A 26834-nucleotide genomic window follows, 5' to 3' on the forward strand; every position below is an offset into this window, starting at 1 on the left:
GTGCTGGGATTAAAGGCGTGCGCCACCATCGCCCGGCTTGCCTCACTTACTCTTATGTGTGAACTCTGTCTATGACGGTAGGCGACTGGGGCTTCTGTCTGCTTGCTATTAGAAACATCCTTTATTTACCAGTGTAACTGACTATGTGTGCCTTTGGAGAATCTGAACTTTCTTGTATGTAATTTTATTTCTCCAAAGTGTGAGGAAGAGTTGTACGTATCATAGAAAGATATAAGAAAGCTGTTGAGAAACTTTTAGGCAGGATATTAGGGAAGTAAAATGTAAGATGCTTCAAAGATGTCGAGCACCAGGGATTTATTATGGAGGTACGTAGAGGTCACAGTATGGCAGGTAGGAAGGGGGTGCTGTCAGTCTTCCAAACCATGTTCATTCAGATGCCGTGCTTTCGCTGTTGTCTTGTTAATATAAGCAAGGGGCTTCATTCTCCCAGCCTTGTGACACCAGCTCGTGCAGCTGTGAGAGTTCCTACTCTCTCCCCAAAAGAGGATGTCTCAGAAAAGGTTAAGATGAGAACATGTTCTTTTTGTTTTCCTGGTCAGAGGTCACAGAAGCCATGATCCTCTCTCCCTCCTTCCCTCCCCCATATCCCACGAGTGGGAGAGGAAATGTTTCTATTTCTTAGGAAAGAGCTGTCAGAAGACACCTAGGTCTGAATTGTGCGCAGAATTACCGCTTCCTGTGCAGGAGTCTTGACTGGTGTAAGGTATTTGTCAGCCCCTTTCTACCTATTAGCTTGTGGAGAGGGTTCAAGGCCAGTGCTGGATTCGGTGCCGTTGCCAACAATTTCTACAGGTTTTTATAATAGTCATACAAACCTGAAAAAGGCAGTAGAAAGAGTTAAATTCTAGAATATTACCATGTTTTTCTCACCTGCTTAGCTTACCTCAGGTTGCTGTATGTTTCCTAGTACCAATTTCTATTTGGGATTCAGTGTTAAAAGGAGATAGAGCAGAGGTCATCTTTCCTGGCTAGTCCAGAGGATAGCCAGAAACTGCTGCCGGATCCAGAGGGAGAGGCCCCTCGGTAACAACAGACATCCAGACTGAACAGAGCATTTTTCTTCACAGAAGGTTGAGTGTTCATTGTCTGTTCTGGTGGATTTCATAGATTTAAGCAGATTGAGAGTTGTGTTATTTCTCAATGGGAACTAACCAGTATAAAATGCTTAGCAAGGTGTCAGTACATGTTTGGTTACATAAAAAAACCTTCCTGTTGTAGAAAACTGTTTGTGGTATAAACAGTTGGAATTTGGAAGACTGTGTGAATTTTTTTTCCTGAGCTTTGTTTTGTGGCACACAACTTACTGCTATGGTCTGTGTAAAACTGGTCAGGCGATCAGTTCATTTAGAAGTGCTGCTCCTTTGTAATCTTTGCCTTCTGAACATTGGTGGTGTATATTATGCTCAGACATCAGGCAGACTGGAGTTAAAGTATTTAATTTTTCCTTGCACAGTCGCTCCAATGTCTTTATGCAATCCTTACTCTGGAAAAAAAGTCGCTCCAAAACATACCCACACATGATCCAGAAGAATTCTGGGACCGAAAGATTGTTTTCATGTTTACCGCCTTATCTTCTTGAGTGGTCATTTTTGCCTTGTACTGTGTAGCTTACTTGCTAAAGTCACTGCAGTTCCTCTGAGCTACTGAAAATAGTTACAATCAAGGAGACAAGCTCATCCGGGAGGTGGTTACAGTGACTTTAAGAACCAACTGCCAGGTTTTCTTGGACGTAGCCATCCTTGCGTTAAGTGTGTTCCAGCCCTCAGGTCATATGATCTCACAGGTTGGTCACTTTGTACCCAGGCTTAGTGCACAGTCTCAGTTATTACTTGGTAGCCCAGGCTGTTTGACATGTTCCATTACTTACTTGGGACACTTCTACATAATTGTATTTTGTTTCTTTGTAACTATTACAGAAAGTCAGATCATGTAATTTACTTCAGGAAATATCAAGAACTAACTAAATACCAGTCCTGTCTTAGTGGACCTATCGGTGATGGTCAGTTCTGCTAGACATAATAACCTGGTATAATTTTTGAGGGCAAGTTTTTAGATGCATCTCAGTGACTGGATTGTACTGTTTTTTCTCTTCATCTTGGAGTAACTACATGCAAACATAAATTATAAAAGTTATTTCCTCACTCTGTTTGGGTTTAGCTACTGATGGCCAGTTTCAGTGAATAACTGAATTCTCCTCTATACAGAGTAGAATATGAGGGTATTTATGTGAAATGGACAGCAGTGGCCATCTTGCTTGTTTGTCTTGCTGTTAACTAGACATGTGGATCCATTTATCTCACGAAGTTCCAACATCACACCTAACCCTGAATATTTATCCTCATTTTCTGTCTCCCAGAGCAGAATATATGTAGCTCAGCCTCAAGTTTACCACGTATTTGAGGGTGGTCTTAAACATATGACCACCTCCCTAGTGCTGGAATTAGAGGAATGTACCCTTGTACCCAATTTATGCTTTACCGGTCATTGAACCCAGAAGCACGTGTATGTTTGGCAAGCACTCTACCAACTGAGCCGCATGCTAGTGGCGTTCTTAGTTTTATAAACAAGAAAAAGCATAACAGGAGGCAGTGGAGAGGCTGGGTACTTCTAACACATTTGTTAAAAATATAAAGCACAAAACCCACGTATTCACCTGCCACCACCAGCTAAAGAACATACCATCAAGATTTGGTCATGTCAGATTCTTGAGAATGCTCAGTGTCTTTACTGTTTTGGAAGAGCTGCCAGAGTATGTCTCAGCCTTGACAACAAATGGTGTGTGTAACTCTGAGCTGTTGGCAGAGCAGGAGCTGGAATTCAGACTTGGTGAATTTATCTCTGTACAACTTAATCAGGGATAAATGGCGGTCACAGTGTTGTCTCTTCCAGGAGTTCTGGACATTTCTCACTGGCAGTGTTCTGACTTTGGCATTGCTCTCTCGCGTGAGCCTCTCCCCCTACCCCCCTTCTCCAAGATCTTCAGAGTGCTGTTGGAAGGCAAGCCTTCACAGTTACCTCAGTGGTAATTCCTTGGCCCCCTGTCTGGAGTTAACTGGAAACTGAGCACAGGTTAAATATTTCGACTTGGGAGTTCTCTCTTGTCTTGATTGAAGTAGCTGTACCAGATGGCAGAGGAAAACTCTTACCACACGAGACTTTCGCTGCAGTCATGACTTTATAAACATTAAACAGCTGGACAAGGAGTCCCCAGAATGTCAAGATGGCGCCTTTTCAATAGTAGACATGCCGTGTATATGCAGAAGAGTCATATCCCATGAAAGCCTTAACCTTAAGTGATCCCAACCTTGGTTGCTGTCGCCTGAGGAATTAAAAACAAAATTCAGATGATGTAAGAGTGGAGTGGGGACAGTGCGCACGCTCAGGTTGTTTCTCAGCGGGAAGAAATCACTATTAAGGAATACACCTGCTCTTCTGTTAGAGTTTCAGTCCTAGTCACACCGGTGAGGAATGGAGACTGGACAGTCTTGTTTAGCTAGGTTTGGATTGTGGGGCCACATGTGGACTGATTATCCATGCTCCGGGACTCAGAAATACCAGCCTGTGTGGGGAACCTGTCGGACTGGCAGTTACCCGTATGCCAGCTGAATACGCATGGGCTTATTCACCCTCTTCCTTCCTGCTTTTATTTTTCTCTACCCCTGTGTTGTAACCATCTCTAGGCCTGAGACTCCTGCCATGAACTAAGCTATTCCTGCACCAACTGAAGAAGCTTTAGGAGCTGTGCCAAACCAAATGGTAAGTCAGTCATTTAACAGCACTGTTGCAAGAGCACTGTAAGGCTACTTTTTCCTCTGAGCCTTGCAGCAGCCTTGGGCCTTGTTTATAGTAAAGTCACAAGACTTTGGGGAGGCTGGTTATTTCTTTTTTATTTATTTATTTTGGTTATTTATATGTCACATTCAGAAGCACCAAAATATGAGTTGTTGAGAAACCCGAACCCCGAGTATCTAGTGGAGTCACACACCTTTGAAGAACATAACATACTCTTGTTATTTTTGTTTTTACATCAGCTGTGACTTCATTACAATCTTCACATGTAAATGAGTGTGAACACCTGAACATATTTTTGATAAAGCGCTATTTTGTAACTGAAATAAATAGCACTTGTAGTTCCCTATGTAATTGTCAGTGACATGTCTTTGTTGCAATGATTTCACTAGAAAATCGGTTTGCTACGTTAATGTGAAATGACATTTGTCTTCTGTAAACTTCATAAAGGAGGAAATGATTTCATAATTTGTCTTTAAGTCTTGGTGCTTATAAAAACGAAACGAGCAAAGAGGACAAGACATATTAAGGTTGTCAAGAAATTGCATACATTATCAGGGTTCTGGACAATAAGCGTAATCAGCTTCCCTTACGTGTGCAGGAATGGTGACATCTTGTCCACTGTTAACAGTACACAACTCTTTGGGTAGCTTTGTAGTTCAATGATCAGCTAAAGATGCATATATGCATGTGTGCTTCTAAAATTAGCCACAACCACAATGTTCTGAATATTCATCTTATATATTTAGTCTCTGAAAATATAGATTACCCTTACTAATATGTTGTATTTTGTAGTGCTGGGAGTCATGCCCAGTGTGTTTGGATGATAATAAAAGCGTGTGTTCAGAGCTATACCATAAACGCTGCTGTGCTCTTGGAGCTGTTATGAGCAGCACACACCCATCTCCTGTTAGAGAAGATTAGAGGAAACCGTGGGCAGAAACAGTTGAGCTAGTGGTGCTGACACTGGACTCTGCCTTGTCAGTGCTCCTGCTGTTTCAGAAAATTTGTTTTAAGTAGTTTTGCTATTTTACCACAGCTTAAAATGAAGGTCGCTTCTGAGTTTAAATGTGAAGATTTTATAATCAAAATTGTCACTGTCCATTTCAGAAATACTGTGGTTAATATCGGGGCTAAGTTTTTTTTTTTGTTCATTTTGTAAATTATGTGTGATTTATACTGAAGAGTTTTTGTAGATTAGGTTCTAAGGAAAGAATCCAGGGATCCTAATCTAGCCTTGATACTGTGTTAAATCTTTAGAGCACTGTGCCTGTGTTACCCGCATCACTGCCAACTTCTTTACAGTGTTAGTGAAAACCAAATTCCCAGCTCAACTGGTTTTGTGAAATGCTGGAAAACACACGATCCCTTTGTCAAAGTGTCTTTGCCCAATTACATTACAACGGCTGTCATTTACTCTAAGAAGAGTGTTTGTGGAATAAAAAAGTATTTAGCTAAGTGCAAGAAATTTCCATCTTGTGATTCTTTCGAGTGCAGCTTCGGTTAGATTGTGAGTGATGAAGGCACAATAAACTGAACTTGATTTTTATAGCATCTATTGGGGAAGTGCCAAAAGTCACACACGTGTGCGTGTTCAAGCCTCTTTAAACATTTGGAAAGTTTAAGCAGAAAATGTGTAGCAGTGCAGTTCTGATCAGTCTCCAAGTTCTGTGTAACCATGTGAGGCACAACCGGTTGTTCCCTGAAGTCGGCAATCAGTTCTCAGAGTTTTAAGTTGACATGATGGCGTTATTTGTGTTTAAACAATGGCTCTGCTGCTTCCTAACTTAATTTCACTCCAGTTTCTACTTAAAACAATGAACTGTTAATCCACTATTGAGCAAGACATGTTTTTGTGAGACAAGGTTTCCCTGTAACCTAGACTGAACTGGCTCAGAAGCCTCAGGCTACCCTTGAATTCCTGATCCTCCTTTTTGCCTGCATTTCCCCAGCACTGGAATTACAGGCCCGTGCACCTCACACGTGAAACATTTTGACTGGTTTCATGGCTTTTCCCTTTCTGACTAGGCTATCCCTACTCTGCCAATATGTTGTAGGACTGTTTCCAGATACTCGAGAGCTCAAAATGAGTAGGTGTTCTGCTTACTAAATAAATGACATTTCTGTTTTTATCTCATTTGGGGTGGAGTGGGGGAATAAAGAACAGTGTTGGGGTACCTCAGGACCTGTGTGTTCGGTTCCTGTGTGAACTTGGGATATGAATCCTAACTGCAGATCTTTGAAAAAGGTTTCATGTATAGAAAAAGTAAGAGGGTTCATCAAGCAGGGTTGATTACTTATGGGGTCCATAGCTTATCAAGCCATTGCCATCTCATGCTGATTTTTGTAGTCCTGTTTCTGAGACTAAGAATAGGAATATTTGTGTTTGGAGCTGCTGAGCAAAGTTAATTGGGACATAGATGTTCTTTAAAGCATGGCCTCTCCTTCTTCGAACCGTATTAAGATGAAGACGTTGGCATCGTCCTCAGGAACACAGTGAACTTAGAAGAAACAGCCTAAAAACCAGAGAAGATGCCATTGAGAAGCCAAGTAGCTATACCCACATCACCAATTGTGGGAATAGAGACTTTTTTTTCACCCCCCAGAAACCTTGGTTATAGGTCATCGTTAACATGTTTGCATTCAATGTACAGAAGACTTTCTATGGCCAGGAACCCTTCTTTCTCCTTGGGGAAACCAGATGTGTGAGCTTTAAGTCAGGGTCAAGTGCATACGCACAAATTCAGTGACTGAGGGTTCCCTTCACGTTTTCCTCTGGAAATTGTGCAAATGTTTGATCCATCTAGTGACAGTTCATAGGACATACTAATTACAGTGTTTGCAAATGACGCCCTAAATAGAAATCTGCTTAAAGATACTCATAATGAGTATACCCTAAAAAGCAAATATTCAGTATTAAAAGAACTGAAAACCTTGCTTACACTCACTGGTAATTTTGTCTATGCAACTCATCTGATAGTGCTCAGTTAAAACCTGTATGTATGGTCTCTTGTAGTGGCCTCTTTGAAGCAGTTATTTTTTTTTTTTTGTTCTTTGTTTGTTTTACATGAGCAGGCTCGGTGGAAAAAGCAAAGGCTCTGAGCTAGTCTAACAGGCTTTAATCCATAGACCCTGGAATGAGTTGTTTAAAATTTACCAAGGTAGTGGTGGGTGACATTTGCATAGTTTCAGAGGGAGCAAGGGCCTGTGGGTTATAAGACACTCAGCAATTAGAATATCCATACAAGATTTGTTGTTTGAATATACTCTTGTGTATTCACACAAACCATGTTAATATACAAGTTAAACAGGCTCATCACCAAGCAGGGAACAGTTGTTTGCGCAGAAAGGCTACTGCAGGGTTCTGCTGCAGGATTTTCTCTGGTGAGGACACTTCTGAAGCTTGCAGGTGGCACCCATGCCGGTTTTGAAGCCCTTCAGCTGTGGCCTCATTGATTAGAGGACCTGGAGATCCTTGAGGGCATAGGCCAGCAGCTAACCTATGTGTGGGTCCAGTCACAGTAGATTCTGAGGCCAGGGCCACCCATTCATGGGGTCTCTAGTTCTCTCACTGGTGGGCATAAACGCCGAGGTCAGAGAAACTGTGTCTTGAGGAAGTAACTATGCAATCCTAAGGGGCCATTCCCAAGTTTCCAATTTTTTTAATTGGGCCTGTAGCTTGCTCACAGGTTATGGCTGGTTCTCTAGCCCTCAGCAACACCCCGGGGTTCATTAGCAAATCAAGACCAGGTGACCTGAGGCCTAGCAAACATCAGAGCTGCCTGGTATCAAACTGACATTTCACATTCGTTACCTTATTCCAAGTCACATTGAATGGTTTCTAAGCAATGTTTTATCCAACAAGCAACTGTTATTTGGATAGTCAGTCACATCTGTCAAGTCTGTCTGTGAGTTGCTCACTCTAGAAGCTACATATTCTGGGAGGAGGGTTAATTCAAGAGCTCTGTGAATAACTTGGTTCATACTTTTTAAAAGATCTATCTACTTAACTCTACTTTATGGGCATGATTTCTTTGCTTGTAGGCACGTATGAGCGCTGTATGCATGTAGTGTCCTTAGAGGTCAGAGGTGAGTGTCAGAGCTTTTAGAATTGAAATTAAGAGTCATTGTTAGGCAACATGTGGGCATTGGCACCCAAACAAGGGTCCTATGCAAAGAGGAGCAAATGTTCTTAACAATTGAGCTGTCTTTACAGCCCCATCTTGATTCAGACCTCATGTTCATAGCCATAGCCAAATAAGGTTAAGATACAAAATGCACTTTGAGTTCTGATGTTTAAAGGGAAGTATTTGAAATGGAAGTTTTGCACTAAAACAAATTCCCTTAAACACAAACTAATATTTTAACCAATTATTTCTCAAGTTTGTCACTGTCATACACACACACACACACACACACACACACACACACACACGTAGGTTGATGATAATGACTCAGAGAAAGAATGCTAACCACCTTGTTCTGATTAGTTTTTGTCAACTTGTCACAAACTAGAATCATCTAGGAAAAGGAAACCTTAACTGAGGAATTGCCTCCATCATATGGAACATTTTTTTGATTAATGATTTTTGTGGTAGGGCCCAGTCCCCTGTGGGCAGTGGCACCCCTGGGCACATTGTCCTGGGGTGTTGTATAAGGAAACAAGATGAACAAGCCACAGAGAACAAGTCAGTAAGCAGCATTCTTCTGTGCTCTCTGCTTTGGCCCTTCAGCTCCTGCCTCCAGTTCCAAACTTTGAGTTCCTGCCTTGATTTCTTAGCTATTAAGTGTAACCTGAGAGATGTTCGATGAAATAAACCCTTCCCTCCCCAGTTGGTTTGGGTCCATGTTTTATCATAGTATCAGAAGCCAGAGACATTAAACTTGACCAACAACACTTTACATACTGAAGTGTTTGTCACATCCTCTATTGTAAAAGACCCAATGAAATGTTTTTAATGAAGTAGTTAACAATTTCAATGATGTCACAATATACTCCTTGACAAATGGTATTTTGCAGACTAAGGTTTTATTCACTATACTAAGACTACATTATGAAGGGAAAAATTCCCAGTACCCCAGAGCAACAGGCAGATGCTTCTGGAGCAACCAGACAGGGAAGGTTGAGCCAGGTCATCACCCAGCTCTGCATGTCCCCTGGGACTCACGATCTACTCATCCAGAACAGTGGACACTGTGGTGTTGTTAAGCTCACTGCTCACAGAAGCTGAGGTCAGCTGGATGCTCCTGTCTACAGTGGGGACTCTCCCACCAACAGTTTCATCAGTGTTCCTCTTTGGCCTCAGCAGAATAATGAAGCACTTGGGAAGAAATATGCAGCCTAACAAGCCATAGCTGGATGCCAAAATGGCAAATATTTCCACGGCTACTTTGAATTTTCCTTTGGTGCTCAGGTACGCAGGGACAAAAGAGATCCAGACAATGAAAAAGACCAGCATTGCAAACGTGATGCATTTCCCTTCATAGTAGTTATCTGGCAGCTGGCGAGCCACAAACGTTGTAAGGAAACACAGTAAGGCCAGAAGGACATCAAACCCAAATATGGAGCACAGGAACTCTATAGAACCTTCATTGCATTCAAAGATGATCTTTACATTTTGAGGTTCAATGTTCTTGAACATCCTCGGAGGTTCCAACACCAAGTAAGCTGAGCATGCACCAATCTCCCCCAAAACACAGACCAGCACAATGAGTTTTCTAATAACGGGGTGCATGGATATAAGCCGAGTTTTGGATATGGAAATCCTGTAGGCAAAAAAGAGTGAAATAGTCTTTCCGAGAATGGAAGACAGACAGAGGCAAAAGCCTAGTGCCAGAGTGACCTGGCGGGCCATGCAGGACCAGTTCAGTGGCTTGCCTATGAAGAGCAAGGATGAGAGCACCGTGGTGAGCAGAGACATCTGAATGAGGAAGCTCAGCTCCCGGTCATTGGCCTTCACCAATGGAGTGTGCCTGTGGATCACATACACCACGATGACTGCCAAGACCACGAGTGCCCCCAGGATAGACAGGATGACAAGGGTGAACCCCAGGGCCTCCTCATAAGCGAGGAACTCCACCTCCTTTGGCACACACTTGTTCTTCTGTGCATTGGACCAGTCGTCTTCCCCACATGGGTCACATTCCCTTTGGCCTATTGAGAAAGAGCAGAGAATTGATTGTAAGGATCCCAGTTGTCACCTTTAACTGTGAATAGCGCAGAGCAGTCAAAGGCATGAGCAAGGTGTGTGTGTGTGTGTGTGTGATCTTAAAATTAGTGTGGGAAAATGTGCTTGGTGCCTATAGATGCTATGGCAGATTGAGAGTTGCTTTCAATTTTAGGAATTGCACATTTCTCTCCAACCCCAGGCTTTCTTGAATTGGTCTTTTCCCGTGATGTGCTCCTCTCTTTCTCATCTATCTATCTATAAAAGGTGTGTGTCTTTATCAACCTAAGAACCACCCAGCAATGAGAAAGGTGCTGACACCTGAGGTAAGACAATCAAAAGGACTGGGACACAATCGGTTAAACCCCTTGTGTTTTCATTCTCTCATTCAATATCCCCTCATGGAGGAGAATTGTGCCCAATCAAATGTCGTCAACTCCAGATGCTCAGTTGATGAGTGGTGAGGATGAGGGTAGGAGGAAAAACAAAACCATCACCTCTAGTCCCTGAGGCTAAGAAGGCCAAGTCTGTATGGATGGAGGCTCTAAGAGGAAGCATTGGTGATCAAGAAAGAGCTACTTTAGCAGATGAGGGGATGGGTCTACCCAGCGTAATTTAAAGATCCAGGGAAAGACTGGTGTTTCCTTTCAGTCACTCTGACTCCCGGGCTGGACATCTCTGATGGAATTCTGGGTGGACCCTAGGGACCTGTAGCCAGGGAGCTCTGCAGGATAATTGAACTACACTGCAGACCATTTTTTCCTTTCTACATGGTTATTCTTAAGGGACATGTGACAAAAGTCAAGTGAATTTTTGTTCCTTCAACAACAAAAAAGGAGAAATGTAGATTGTCCTGTTTCAACACACTTCACAAAACCAAGCTGCTTAGGTCCCCTCCAGAGAGCAGCAACTGAGCGAGCTGTTGCAGGAGCTTCTGCAGCAGCGCTGTGCACTGCATGTGCTCTCAGTGCACAGCACCTTGAGATAAGCGTGTGACTCATATCCAATTCTAGTTGGTGCTGAGTCCATTTTAGAAACAATAACTTGAACATTTTATTAGTTTATTCATATTTCACATTTTATGTTTTTTAATCCTTTATCCACACTGCACCACAGAACATTCAATAATTTGATAGATGTTAATAATTTTTTGCCATACACTGCTTGCAATTTTGTAAAAATATGTTTCCAAGGACCTTTTTGTTCATTAATGTTTAATTAATGGACAAATGTGAAAAAGTGTGATAAAGTGCCCATCTCTACCTGGTTTCTCTGACACATATCCGTCAGCACATGGGATGCAATCAAAGCAGCAGATGGGTTGCCCTTGTCGAATCCCCTTCCTGGTCCCCGGAGAACACTCGTCCGTGCAGACTGAGTAGGGAAGCTAACAAAGACAAAGACTGTAGATATAACAAAGCCTTGAACCTTTTCCACTTGTGAAACTGAGAATGTTCCCAATTGTATTTCCAGGGAGGTGTGTGTCTTATTTATAAAGGAGATGAACCCAGCATAGCAAGCAAAGATAGCAAACAAGGCATGACAATATAGAGAGCTTAGAAAGAACTTCTACTGAAGAACAGTCTTGTGATTGACTCTGGAATGCCAAGCAAACGCTAATGGCAGCTCTATGTAATCTTGATGTTTAAGATCAAGCTAATATCACATGAGATACTGTAGATGAGACAGTTTGCTAAGGCTGTTCCCGTTTTAGGAGAACTTAAAACTCCAATAATCATCCTGAAAACCTGAAACATATATTCTCTGAGCAAAATAATTTCAACATAATATTAAATTAATGTTTTATAAATGGTAGGAAAAAAATTAAAAGTCAATTCAAGGGAGCAAATTTAAAAGGCATAAAACAATTGCAGAAGAGAGGTAGTTTAGGAATATTTTCTTGCTATGTCAGGTTAGAAATTTTAGAGGCCTTCTTTCATATCATGACTCATAAAGAATTTTACACATTGAAATACAGAATAATAGTGATATTTACAGATGAATTTATATCTGAATCTGGGGGTGGGAGGGCATTTCTTTTTTCACTTAGCTTTATCCTATAGTGTATTTTGATGGTGTTTTACCTCCTCTCTCAACTCTTCCCAGAACTTCCCCTCCTCCCTAGCCATCCTACCTCATGTTCTTCCTCTCTCTCCCTTTTATAAGGAGAAAAAAGTGAAAATCAGAACCAAAAAAAGGAATAAGACAGAATAAATCCCCTCCCCAAATTTAAAAGCGCGCACACACACACACACGTGTGCACGCACACACACACACACACACACACACACACACACACACACACACACCACCATAGAGTTTGTCTTGTATTGGTCAACTACTGTTGGGCATGAGACCCGCCCTGGAGTGTGGATGATGTACACAGTTGCACTCCACTGGAGAAAATTGTTTTTCCTTTCGCCAGCACATTAATTGAAAAATAACATTTTGGTAAGGGATGAACATGAAACTCACTTCCCTCTCTCAGAGCTGGGACCCCATCTGGCTTGAACCTGTATAGTTACAATGTGTGGTGCTTCAGTCTCTGTGAGTTATGCATACATCAGACATGTTGTGTCTGCAAGAATCATTCCTTGGAGTCGTCCACCACCTCTGTCCCCTAAAATCTGTTCAGCCCATCTTCTGCATAGATCCCTGTTGGCCAAAGGGGTCTATCTCATGGACCACTCTAACACCACGGGATATTGCCAAGGCTACTGGATGCTCTCCATATTCTGAGTCTAAGGCCCTATTGCCAAAGACAACACTTAAGCTATCAAACACAGAGAAGTAGAGCTGGTGCCCAACTAGAAGCTTTACTCATGCTGACTAGCATTCATGGTGCTAGACAGTATTCTGCATGCTGCCAGAGGAGAAAATTAATCATCAACACCAGCTAACTACAAGTCCTATTACCTATAGCATCAACCTCCCTGCAAAATGAGAGAATGCATTGGATAAGTGATATAGAGGAGGGATAGGAGCATGGCTTTGGTGAAGTGCTTCCCAAGCACAAGAGCCTCCTTTCAGATCCCAAACACCCAATAAAAGCCAGTGTGGTAGAACACATGTGTAATCCCAGAAGTAATGAGAGAGCCAGGCAAATCACTAGCAGTCACTGGACAGCCAGCCTAGCTAAATAGGCGAGCTTCAAATTCAGTGAGAGACCCTGATCAAATATCTTAACAAGAGTGACTTAGGAATATCCCAACATCAGCCTCTGGCCTGCGCGTGCACGTACACATACAACCGCAAGCATGCATCACATCACACATGGGCATGCATGCACACCCCTCACCACTATGTAAACAGAAAAAGGAAATGAAACACAAACATGGTCAAAAATCATAATAGAGCGCTTGAGACTAAATCATACAGATTCTTATGCTTAATACTAAAATCCAAGAAAATATTAAAAAATTAAGAATGTGAATTTTCATATATTTTTAAATATGCTGTATTCAGGAAAACTGATTTGTAATTAGGATAATTTCTAAGTATTTTACATTTCATTAGTATCTTTAAAAATAGTTCCAGGACAGGCTCCAAAGCCACAGAGAAACCCTGTCTCAATATATATATATAGCTATAAATCAAATAATTTATCAGTGTCACTAACTTTTGATGACTTGGTGTTCCAAAACAGTGGAGAATCCCTCGGAATGATGAGCTCATGCTTGCTGCCTTTGAATTTGAATTTCCCAACTGTCACAAAGGAAACTTCTCCATTGTCGTCTAATTGCCAGTTTAGGATGTCATAGTGACCTCGTGCCACATCGCCATTTTCATCCAGGGCGAGCCACTTGTCATCATGTGTTTTAAATTTAATTTCCTTCATATAGTACATCAGCTAGAAAGCAACACAGGCGATAAAAACAAGAGAAGATAGCAAGTTGTCAAAAATTCAATGGTTTTATTAAGAAAATCATTTCAAATTTATATTTAATTCTTGAAATTGTAGCGCTTCCTCTTGGTCTCTCCATTACTTTTTTTTTTTTTTATCATCTATGACAACCTCTAGCCACATGTGCAAATCAGTCGTGACGCACGGCTGGCCACAAGGAGAGGGGCTCTGAATGTACATGCACACAGCATTATAAAGGTTTCACTGGGAACATTCTGGTAAGATGGCAGGGTAGAAGCTATAGCTGTGTAAACTAGTGAAAGTCAGAATAAGAAAAAAAGTAGACTCCAGCCCAAAATAGAGCGGCTCAAAAATTCACAGAGAGAATGAAGTAATGAAAGAACGCTTGAGCAATGCAAAGAAAAGAGATGAGCCACACACGACAAAGCCATAAACCAAACACAGCCTCCACCACGAAGTCACCTTGCACAGAGGGAGGAAGCTTCCTCTAAAGGGAGACCCGGGTGAGAGGCAAGCAGTCCCCCCACCCCAGGAACAGGCTGTAGCCTTCGTTCCTTTGGCAGGCGGGTTAGTGACGGAAAACAGCCCATTTTGTCTCTTTATGTGTCTCACAGTCTAGCATCTGAGTACTGTCTCCCGCTGTTCAAATGGAGCCACCCTGGGAGCCTAAGATTAGGGAATAATCATTTGGCCTGTCACACCTCGTGAGTGAGGAGACAGATCAAGGAGTCAGTTGTGGAGATCAGAGCAACAGATGCAGACTGGAGGACATAGCAGGAGCCCCAGCATTGGTTAGGAAGTGCATAGGAAGGGAGAGCCCCAACCCAAGTCAACAAGAGCAAAGTCTACCAGCTGAGACCAACCCTGGAATTTGATTGTTCTCAGGCTCAGGCCAGGAAGATAATCAGTCCTGGAGACACCTATTCTCTTTGACTGTAGGACATAAGTTCCAGGGGTATTTATAATCCCCACAGCTGCATCCATCCAGCAGGGTGATTCAAAGTTCTTGAAGGTGTGAACACAGACCCTTTCCATGTCCACCTCAGTACTATAGCTGCTTCCCAAGGTCGCTATGCACATAGGACACATCTCATAGCATATTGCACATAACACATAGCACATTGCTATGTACATAGGACACACATCAGTTAAAGCAAGAGTCACCCTAGAGAACATAATCTAGGAAGTCTCTTGGGGGCAGGGGAGGGGGTGCAGAGCACCTCCCCAGGCCACAGAATACAAACTAAGTGTAGACAGCAGAGGCCCCTGTAAGCAAAGAAGGAATGTTAGTGAGGCCAAGCCAGCTCTGATGGCAACAAGACACTTGTCCAGTACTGACACAACAGCATTTCCATAGGAAAGGAAAGTCCACATATTCAGGGGACATGTTTGCTCTATGCATACGGCTGTCACCTCTCAGGTCCTCTCTTCATTTTCCCTCTTGATTTTTTTATTTACTATACCCTTATCACTTTTTTCACCTTACTGTATTATTTAAATTTTTGTGTTTTTAATTATTCTTCACCTTAATAATGTATTAAATTTGTCTACAATTTTTTTTCACTATTGAGATTGCTTTTGTTGTTGTTGTTTTAATCTTTACATTGGTGCCCTTTTGTGTGTTTGTGTTTGTTTGTTTGTTTTTACATGGTGAAAAAAAACCCCTGTATCTTGATCTTCATGCATGCCTGGGCAGATGAGGTTCATACACGTAACCCAAATGCAGCTTGATGAAGCTCCCTTGCGTACTGACACAGAACACTTTTTCTTTATTTATTAATGGTAATCACAGCATACAGAGGGGAATCCCATATCAACTGGGGCATTCCCACGGGTAACAAACTGATGAACAGGGAAAACAAGTGGCTTAGCTTCTGCTTCAGGTTGCCTTAGTTCCCAATATTACTCTCCAATATCCTCACTGCATCCCTCGGTGGAGCTCTTTTCACAGATGGCAGAGTTCCTTATGGTCAGTTTCCAAACTTTTCCCAACCTGTTGTCAGGTCCATCCGAAAGGAGTCCTCAGACCACTTTCCTTTACAGCCTCTCCAACATAGGAAGTATGCCAGAGGAAAATTAGAAAATAGAGTTCATTCACCTACCTCTGTGTTAGAGACTCAAATACCTATTAGTTCCTGTGAATACCTTTACCAGGTGGATAGCGGCATTCCCAACAAAAATGGAACAGGACCTCAGAGATAACAATCATTCTTATAGAATACATTATCCTTCATTTTGGGCTTTTCTGGTTCGCAAAGACAGATAACGAACCAGTTTTTATTTCTAATATTACTTTCTTTTTTGTTGTTGTTTGTTTTTGTTTTTCGAGACAGGGTTTCTCTGTAGCTATGGAGCCTGTCCTGGAACTAGCTCTGTAGACCAGGCTGGTCTCAAACTCACAGAGATCTGCCTGCCTCTGCCTTCCGAGTGCTGGGATTAAAGGTGTGCCACCTTTTATTCTAATTAAATTAGAACTAAACTAATTAATTTAATCACCAGCTGGCATTCTAATATTACTTTCAAAATTAAGTATTGTCTCTATGCAGCATGATATCCCCATCTTTGGCATTTTTTTGTTGGTTGGCCTTATTTTGTTTGAGACAGAGTCTCATAGCCCTGGCTTGTCTGTAACTTGCTTTGTAGACCAGGTTGGCCTGGAACTCTCAGAGATCAACCTGCCTCTGCCCTCCAAGTACTGAGATTAAAGGCTTGAGCCACAGTGGTTGACATTCCCTGTCTTCCAGGAAGGTAGGAAGGTCCAGATGAACTTGGGAGAGATCTTACTAAACGTGCACTCAGGACAATGTTCTTAGCCCATTCTTCTCCCACTTGAACTGTAATGATCCTATATTTTCCAAGTCTACAACCTATCTCAACGTCACTTAAGTCCTTTATGGTAGCTCCTTCCTCCAGGTCAGAACTCCTGCTGGACCCAGAAGTCACTATCCGTTTCAGTATGTTGTACCTTGCAGATAGATAATCAAGACTGTCACTGAGTACCAGGACAAGAACAGCCTCAAGTGTAACCTTACCTTTTCATGATCACCTCCTTACATTAACTTAGGAGGCTAGGTCTATCTTAAAATCATCCTTCCTGACAAATGACCACTCAAAGCTCTGTGAATGGGACCTTAGCAAATCTTCCTTCTGTCTTAAGCTGCAAGGGCTGGTCCCTGTGGATTCATCGGTTTAGAGTTAAGACTGTTCTACACCCAGAAGCTCAGACAATTCTTCTGAGTCTCCTGGAAACCTCTGTCTCTCTTCTGACAAGACCTAGGTGAAAGTCATCCACAGACACCCCAATACCTCCACGAGTAGCTAAGATACTCCCTCACCTCTCTGAACTTTAATTTACAAGCTCTTCCTCTCTCTTCCTCATTCTGTGTCCTAATAATCAAGACCCAACTGATTGAAGAGCTCATTTTAGACCTGTTTATTTAGAGGTGTCTCCTAGATTACAGAAGTAATCACTTACCTTTAGTTAAAATATGTATCTACTTCTATAAGAAATTCAAGTATGGTGGAATGCCATATCAGAGAGTTGCTCATTGTCTTTTTACTCATATGTCTCCACATTAAGGAACTGATCCCACCACCAAAAAGGCACACATACACAGTAATAACAAAAAAATAAAGAATAATTCCAGTGAGTGCTAAAACTCATCAGTAAAATGTATAATTAAAAGCAATACATTTTCAGAGCCTCAAAATGTTGTCCAACAAGATAATTATTACTTCCCATTGAAAATATAGCAATTTCATATAAAAATGGTGATATTACAGTTAAGCTACCAAAGTTAATAGTATTAGCAATAATTGAAAATGAATGTCTCCGGGAAATTCAAAGGTCCCAGCTACAGCAGCCTCTGTTGTATCGACAGAGAATTATCTAAAGATAAATGATGATGCTCAGTCAAGGAAGAAGTAACAAGTTAGAGACTATCTTCCTTAGGGGTTACTATTGCTGTGAAGAGACACCATGACCACAGCAACTCTTATAATGAAATATTTAATTGAGGGTGGCTTGTTTATAGTTTCAGAGTTCAGCCCATGGTTATCATGAAGGGGAGCATGGCAGGACGCAGGCAGACATGGTGTGGGAGCTGAGAGGGCCACATCTGGACTCAAAGGCAACAGGAAGTCAACTGAATGTAGCCCTGAGTGAAGCCTGAGAAAAACACCTCCAAGTCCATCCCCACTTTCAAGAGAAGGTGTGACTCAGATTAAAAGTGTGCCCTCCAGCCTCAAGGTTACTCTGAACCAATGTGAATTGCTTAATATGAGATGAAAACCAGGAGGCATGGAAGTGAGACTCCCAGGTAATGGTCCAGAACAGCCAGGAAAGTTACAGAAAAAAAAATGTGTCTCAGGAATAACAAACAAACAAAAACCATCCCAGCCAAACAGGCAAACCATTTCTTTAAGTGATCATATAAGGAAATGTGACTATCAAAAACAATTGTAAATAGCTTTAAGGTCTTGAATACTTATGAATGGCATGCTATATCATGAAGTAAAACAACTCACCTGCCAGAATTCAAAGGTGGGTATATATGCACAAGACTTATTTGGCTTATATGGACCGTATCCTTCTTCACATTTACTGAGACGATCTAGGGCGTAAGCCATAGCATACACAGCTTGTCTGACGTTGTTGGTGATTCTGAGCTGAGACACATCCAGATAGGTGTTTTTCAGGTCTTCCAGCTTCTCCTCTCCAGTGCAGAGCTGATCAGACATGTCATACAACCTGTCTTCTTTGCCAGTCATATTCACTCTGTGGTCCACGTTGTAAGGCACACTGCTATTGGGCCAGGTACAGTTAAAAGCAGTTTGCCAGAATTCAATGGTCAGGACGTCATTTGGATCCTTGCTAGGGTGCACGTCATAAAGAAACTCTTTCAGTCCTGGTATAACGGTTCTTGGGATTGCAAATCCAATAGTTCCGCCAAAATAGGGGAAGTACTCGGGCTTTGCAATGAGGGCTGAGGTAATCCAGGCTTCGCTGGCTATCCATGTCCTGTCAGTTATGTTATGATGAACCATCTCCAGCACAAAGGGGCTGAGGTCAATGTCAGAGGTAAAAAGCACAATGACTCTGGCCGTGGAATTCATCACTGCCTTGACGGCCTTTTGCATTTTCTCATTGGAGTAGACTTTGGGAATGGTTTCAGAAAATGCAATACAGAGTTTGATAATCTCCATCTTTTCCTTAAAAGCTTTTACTCCATATTTTCCATACTCATCATCAGCTGCAATGGTGCCTACCCAGACCCAACCAAAGTGTTGGATAAGATTCACCATGGCCTCAGACTGGATCTTATCACTTGGTATTGTGCGAAGATAAGATGGAAACTGGAATTTGTCACTAAGAATTGAGGAGGAAGAAGTATAGCCAACCTACAATTGAAAATATTTATAGCTATTAGGAGGCCAGCTTCAGAATATTCTGAGAGGAAAGAACTGAATAGTTCTTTCATTTTCCTCACATTTTTTTTCCATGAAAAATCACTTTCTGCTCCTTCTGAGTGAGTGAGGTCCATCAATGGAAGTCTTCAGTCTTCCTTGTCAATACCAAGGGGGTTAGGGCTGCCTATTATTGATAAAACTCAATGTAGTATTTTCATGAATGGCCTTGACCAAGATGTCATTTGCTCTTTCCTTTATCCTCTCTGGAGATGTGTGACTCCTCTGAGTCCTGACATCCAGACTCTTTGTCACCTTCAGTATCTCACGCACAAAGATGATAGACTGAGCCCATTCCCCATCCATTTGGTAGCACCAGTTTCTCTTGCCTACACTCTCTCACTCCTCTGCCACCCCGATTAGTTTTGTTCTTTTCTTTCCTTTTGTATTTTCCTTTACTTATTTCATCCTGCCAGGACTTCTACACGAGTAGATGCTAAAAGGTAGTACCAATGTCAGGTCTAAGCAAGCATTTTTCTGCAACAAATTTTGACACTCTCATTTTATAGGCCTATAATTATTCACATAAAGTACACCCTTTTGTTGTCGGTCAGTAATCCTTGTACATATTTCCCACTTTTTTTGGGAGCTGTAGATCCCTGGCCCCTTGACTGTCTTTGCCTGCCTCTGACCCTTTGCCTGCTGGAGTGAACGGAGCAAAACACCTGTGCCTGCAGCTGCTCTGAGCACGAGACTTTGATGGCAGGGGAGTGGATTCTGATGAGGCCTGCAACTGAAAAGATCCCTGGAGCTGGGGTGTTGTAAGAGTTGCGGGCCTCTTCCCACAGCCTGGCTTCCGGCCGCCTGGCTAGCTTATACCCCGAAATAACAACACACAAACTGTATTCATTTAAACACTGCCTGGCCCATTTCTATTAATGTGTGTAGCACCCCAAGGTGTGCTTACCGGGAATATTCTAGCCTACATCCATCCTGGGTCGGAGCTTCATCGTGTCTGCCTGGGAGAGGGGAGCATGGCATCTGAGCTCACTTCCTCTTCCTCCTAGCATTTTGTTCTGTTTACTCCACCCACCTATGTTCTAACCTATCAAGGCAAGGCAGTTTCTTTATTTAACCAATGACCTTCCTCCATCACTGGGGTGTGGCTATCAGTTAAGGATCCCTATATAAGCTGCCCTGGAGCACAATACAATTGGCATTCTTGTATCAAGGATGACCTGTGTCCACATCTCTCTCTGTCTGTCTCTGTGCATGTGTTTTAACTCTCCAGGTCAAGTTCCTGGCCTGCTCACTGAGCTGTAGTGGCACAGGTGTGACAGGCATAGGACTGTAGATCATAGAGCAGATGCTGTGCTCTACACACCTTTAGGGACCTGATAATGGAACTTAGTTCGCCATGTGTGGGTGACCATTTTTGTGCACTTCTGTAATTTAACTCGGCACGTCACTCATTCTCCTTATTATGCTACTCCTGTATCACTTCCAGTAGGGTCTTCTATATTGCAAGTCCACAGCTCCAGAACTGTCAGTGCCTTCATGAAGTCCATCACTTCCTAGGTTCTCTTTTCTTGGCCTTTCATTTCATTCTTAATCCTCTGGCTAACACTGACACTCTTTGTTAGCGTAACATAGGCAGCAACATCATGGAAGCTATCTACAGGAAAAAACATTTTTTTTTTAAAAAAAGCTAAGACAGGACTGGGGTGATGGATTAGTGGGTACAGGGCTTGCCATGCAAGCCTGATAACCTAAGTTCAGTTCCCAAACTACAGGCAAAAAGTGGATGCAGTGGCACACATCTGTCATCCCTGCACATCTGTAGCAAGGTGGGAGACAGGGGATGGAGAATTGGCCAGAAGCTTGCAGGATACTTAGCCTTGAGAATACTAGACAGAATCAGTAATGAAAAATTTTGCCTCGACCAAGTGGAAGGCAAGGAACGACTCTCTAAAGTTGTTCTCTAACCTCCATATTTATGTCATGGCAGTCACAGATGTATATGCTTGCACATGCACAATAATCTGTAAAGTTGTTTCAGCTTTTGGTAGTATCCCAAAAGGACATCCATTTTGTGAAATTCCAAGACCCATCTTAGACTGTGAGTCTGATGATTTACGTTGTCATTGGCAAGCATCTACAGAAACCAAAACCAAACCATGCCTTATTCCAGCTAGGGATCAACCACCAACTGTGCATCCCATTCTCTGGAGCATGGTGACAGTGAGAAGTATTTAATCTCTGCATCCATCCCTGCAAACAGAATGTTCTGGGTAGAGTCATTCCAATCCCCTCTAAGGAAGCCTCAGGTCTCATGGCTGAGGAACACTTGGAACGTCGTCACACCCATCCTAAACTGTCGTTGTAGCTCATCTCAATGTCTTTCGCATTTCTTATTTTCAACAGTTTCTACACACTGTATTTTTTTAAAAATATTTTTTGTTTGTTTTTCAAGACATGGTTTCTTTGTGTTATCCTGGTTGTCTGGGAACTAGCTCTGTAGACCAGACTAGCCTCCAACTCAAAGATCTGCCTGCCTCTGCTCCATACACCCCCAAGTGCTGGGATTAAAGAGTGTGTGCCACCATTTTCAAGTGTATACCTGTCTGTTTGCGTTAGTTTATGTGTACTGCATGTATCCAGCAGCCCATGAAAGCCAAAGGAGGGTTTCCGATCCCCTAAAACTGGGGTTTCAGGTGGTTGAGAACCACCATATAAGTCTTAGGGACTGGATCTAGGTCCACTGAAAGAACAGTAAGTGCTCTTAACCTCTTAGCCATCTCCCCAATCCCCATTTCTATTTCTTTACAAGCACTCAGCACAATATTTCGAGATACCTGAGGCATGTAATATAGCCCAAAAATTCTTGAAGCTGCAACTGACAAGGACGATCCCCCTGATCCAACTATTCCTGCAAGAATTGATCCAGTGCTGTTTCTAAAGTTGGGTTGGTACTCTTCCTGCCCTGTTAGAAACACCAAAGCCGATTCCATTGCTTTGGTGATGGAATAGCAGGAATCGAAGATCTGATAGCCCAGAGTGTGGTTGGGCAAAATGTCGTTCCTCTCATTAATCTCCTTGATGGTGTGGATCATGGTTTTCATCCAGCGGAAACCCCGGAAGTAAAACCTGGAAAGGAAAGCTTTTGTGAGGGACTGGCCACTGCGGATAGGGGAAAGGATGGGGGTGAGGATGATGTTAAGGATTGGGTGGTGTTAGGGGTGGGGAGGCAAACGGGGGTGGGGTGCAGGTGTGGGTGGGGGTGGGGGACTTTTCCAGGAAGGATCTTCAGTTACCAAGTGATTACACCTTTTTGCTGAAGCAGCAATAGGTACCTCAGTTGTCTCCTCTTCAATTGACATTACAATCTTCAAATGTTGAATTATATTCACTATTGATTAGTAATCTTGGGGATCAAACATTTAGGTTTTTATTCACACACACACACACACACACACACACACACACACACACACACACACACACACACACATTCTGTGGTTTTCCCAAATGGCCAATTATCTCTTTTTCACAAAAATATACTTATAATAATTGTTCCCTTCACCAACAGTCCCCCTTGTTGTCACTCTCATGGGAAGTCCTTGAGGCCATATGATTCTTCTCCTTATCTTGACCTTTGTTTTTCTGACATTAATTATAATTAATAATAATATAATAATTATATTATAATAATTATAAAAACGACTAGAATACATTAAGAGCAGTAAGAAGAACAGATTGGTGCCTAGCTCAACTGCCACCAGAGGGCTTCATCCTGCAACTGACAGAAACAGTCAACATAAGGTGGACCTCAGGGAATTCTCTGGAAGAGGGGAAGAAAAGTTATAGGAACCAGGAGTGTCAAGGACACCACAAGAAAACCCACAGAGACAACTAATCTGGGTTCATAGGGGCTCACAGAGACTGACCCAACAATCAGGCTCATGGGACTGATGTAGGCCCTCTGCATAAACTTCACAGTTGTGTAGTTGTCTCCTTGTGGGACTCCTAATAGTGGAAGCAGGGACTATTTCTGACTCTGTTGTCTGCTTTTGGGACCCATTCCTCCTATTAGATTATGTAGACAGAGGTTTCTGCCCTGCTCAGTCCTGTAGCCATTCACTCCCAAATAAACACATAGAGGCTTATATTAATTATAAATCATAAATTGCCTATTGCTCAGGCTCATTACTAACTACCTCTTACAACTTAAATGATTACATAATTCTTGTTTATGTTTAGTCACATGGCTTGGTACCTTTTCTTAGTAAGGCATCTTCATCTTGCTTCCTCTGAGTCTGGCTGATGTCTGTGTCTCTGCCTTTCCTCTTCCCAGAATTCTCCTAATCTGGTTGCCCCACCTATACTTCCTGCCTGGCTACTGGCCAATCAGTGACTTATTAAGCCAATGCAAGTGACATCTTTACAGTATACGAGAGCATCATCCCACATCAGGATTGCCACACCCAACCTTAATAGGAGAGGAGGTGCCTAGTCTGACTGCAACTTGATATACCGTAGCTGGTATATCAAGTTATCCATGGGAGGCCTGACCTTTTCTGAAGAGAAACGGAGAAGGAGGAGTAGGTGGGTGGGGAAGAGATATGAGAGGAAAAGAAGAAGGGGGAACTATTTGGGATGCGAAACAAACATACAAATAAGCAAACAAATAAGAAAGAAAATAAAGAAAATAAAATGCCTTTACATACTTAAAAAATCACTAGAATACATTAAGGCACAAAGCAAGAGTACGGAAACACATTACAAAATTATGTGTAATACAACTCCAATTGCATATCCTTCTAAGACTTTATTTTTAATACTAAAGGATATTTACTATGATATATCATTCTTTTAATTCTCTAGCCATTAAAATAAGTATTGTGGGTCAGGACCATATTTTGCAATTCCTCCTATATATACCAACTAACTCTTCTATTTTCTTCTTTCTGTCTTCAGTGTTAAAGCACATTTTAATTTACTAAAGGCAAGTACTTCAGCATGACTTTGTGCCTTAAAATCTTCTGTAGATATTTAACTTCATCTTCTTTTCAGTAATTTTTTTTAATTAAATAGCTAACAGTAGGAAGTTGGGGAGATGGCTCAGCATTTAAGACCACTATTGCTTTTTCAGAGCATCCAGGTTTAATTCTCAGCACCCACATGGAGGTCCATAATCATCATAACTGCAGTTCTAGAGGATCTGGTATCCAACTCTGGCCTCCACAGGCTGCAAGCATGGACATAGTACACACAGATACATGCAGGCAAAACATTCGCACATAAAAATAAATAAACCTAATAACTGTAAAGCTACTCAATAACAATAAGCATTTTTGGAACGTTGGAACTTTCTTCCCTGTTGATTGAATTATTATATAAGAGGTAGTTCTTTTCTTTCTCAAGACAGTATAACACAACAGTAAAAGAACACGCACAACACTGTCTGGGTATGAAACAGAAAAACAGCCTAACAGTTACAACCTGAGATGGTAAACACAACCGTCTGAGTAGATGCAGAACAAAGGGACACCTGGAGGAACTTACAGGCATACTAGGGTTTAAAAGTTGCCTTGGAAACAGAAGAAGGGAACTTCAAACAGAAGGAGCCACATGAGTCGAGGCTCTGAGACAGGGGAACGCATCAGTTTGTAATGAGGAATAGAGGGATATTTTCAGAGGAGAGTGGCTCAGCTGGGGCAGAATAGGGATGGAGCGAAGGCGCAGAAGACACCACAGCACAGATGGCTGTTTCTGGATTAACCATGGTGACATCATCAGGCTTTCGAAATAAATGTAGCAGTATCTTTTTTAAAGTAAGATTAAAAATTTACCTCAAGAGGCAGAACATTATCTTTCTGCTTTGAGCCAGAAACTCCATCCCTTGAGAAGTTAACTGAGAAAGCCACTCTTACCATAGAAAGAAAGCTATCTACCCCCAAAGGGAAGTACAGAGGTTTTGAAAAATTATTTCTCTATTTTATTGGTGGTTTTCCAGCATGCATGTCTGCATCAAAGTGTCAGATCTGCTGGAACTGGAGTTACAGACAGTTGTTAGCTGCCATGTGGGCACTGGGAATTGAACCTGGGTCCTCTGGAAGAACAGCCAGTGCTCTTAATTGCTGAACCATTGCTCCAGCCCCCAGAGATTATTGTAGTACTGGGAAACTCGAACAAACTAATATGTCCACTGATAGACCCTCAACTGTATGAGGATGTTCTCCATCATTACAAAGCAATCATCCAAGAAGTGCTGAGAAGACAGCTGTGAGGGAAACAGGGAGCGTGAAGACGCTCTGTAGCTGAGCTGCATCGGAAGTATTTTAGGGATTAACAAGAAATCATTTTAAATCATCACAGGGGAATTACTAAAAAAAAAAAAATGGGATATGTGGCAAAGTTTCCTACCTTCGTTAATTTTTATTATGAGGTTTGCAGTATTTCATAATGTCTAAATCTTTCTTTTATCACTACCAAACAAAAGTTAAATACACCTTTCTTTTCTCCATCTCATTATTTTCGTCTATTCTGAGCAACATTTTCAAAATAATACAAAGACTCTCTGTTTTATGCCCTTTTAACAATTGGACAGCTGAGACTAGTGCTGCATTAACGTTTATTTCAGAGTGAAACTGCTCCAAACCCCATGCTGGAGTTCTAAATCAGTTAGGGAAAGTTTATGATTCAAAAAATAAATTAATATTGCTTATTTTGACCCTGGATTCTGAACACTACATAGACCATTGGAAGGAAAAGTTGAATCCCATGGAAGAATAATAAGAGGCTTGGAGAACACTGGGACTGTAAGATAGAAGGAACAATTGACAGATACTGGTGGAAAATAATTATAAAATCTAATTTTAAAGAAATGTATTTTTTAACATAATAAGACCCAGATGCAGTCACTCAAATCCTAATTTCAATGATTACACAAATCCCAAAATAACCCTAATTAGGGAGTTATTTTAAATAGGACATATCTCTATCATTTCAACTATGGTGTATTAGCACATTATTTTTAAAGGAAGTAAATTCATATTTTAAAATCTGTGTATTGTCTTTACCATCTAACATTTCTGGGACAGAAACCTTCAGAAGTTCCAGTGGAGAACCAATTAAGTACTTCCATTTATAAAATATCAATGTATTGAATTCTGGTGAACTCTAAGTTTTCATTTTAGGTGACTGGAAATTAAAGAAGTGAAAACTCACATGATAAATAAAATTTGACTCTATAATCATCTCTTTGTAAGTAAAATCTGTGTATTCTTCCCCATTCTTTTTGCTTCATTGTGGAAAGCAATGACAGGCTTGAGAATGGGATTCTTTGTCAACCTTCCTATTTTCTGATGACTACCCTTCACACTCAGATATGACATCTCAGATAGGGAACGTGAGACACGTCATGGGAAAGGTGTAATCGGTAAAGATGTGAGTTGTCAGTAACTGCCAAATGTTTACAGTGTACCCTAACAACTCTGATGGCAACGAAGCTTCATGGAAATGCCGAGTGTGTTAGGTAAAAGGTGCAGCTAAAACAGTGTTTGTGCTTCATGGAAATGCCTAGC

At 41.7% G+C, this 26834-nt stretch overlaps 1 protein-coding gene across 1 annotated transcript in view; it reads right to left on the reverse strand.

Annotated features, from left to right (window-relative positions):
* Positions 1–8981: 8981 nt before the first annotated feature.
* LOC101997883 (vomeronasal type-2 receptor 1) overlaps positions 8982–26834 on the reverse strand; it is an 18971-nt gene continuing 1118 nt past the window's right edge. The window contains exons 2-6 of the mRNA XM_005344061.1: positions 22104–22395; positions 18370–19242; positions 13597–13827; positions 11241–11364; positions 8982–9964 (exon numbers count right to left, since the gene is read on the reverse strand). Coding sequence (XP_005344118.1) covers positions 8982–9964; positions 11241–11364; positions 13597–13827; positions 18370–19242; positions 22104–22395 — 2503 coding nt within the window. The remainder of the gene's footprint in view (positions 9965–11240; positions 11365–13596; positions 13828–18369; positions 19243–22103; positions 22396–26834) is intronic.

This window comes from Microtus ochrogaster, chromosome 1 (genome assembly GCF_000317375.1).
Source record: "Microtus ochrogaster isolate Prairie Vole_2 chromosome 1, MicOch1.0, whole genome shotgun sequence".
NCBI lineage: Eukaryota > Metazoa > Chordata > Mammalia > Rodentia > Cricetidae > Microtus > Microtus ochrogaster.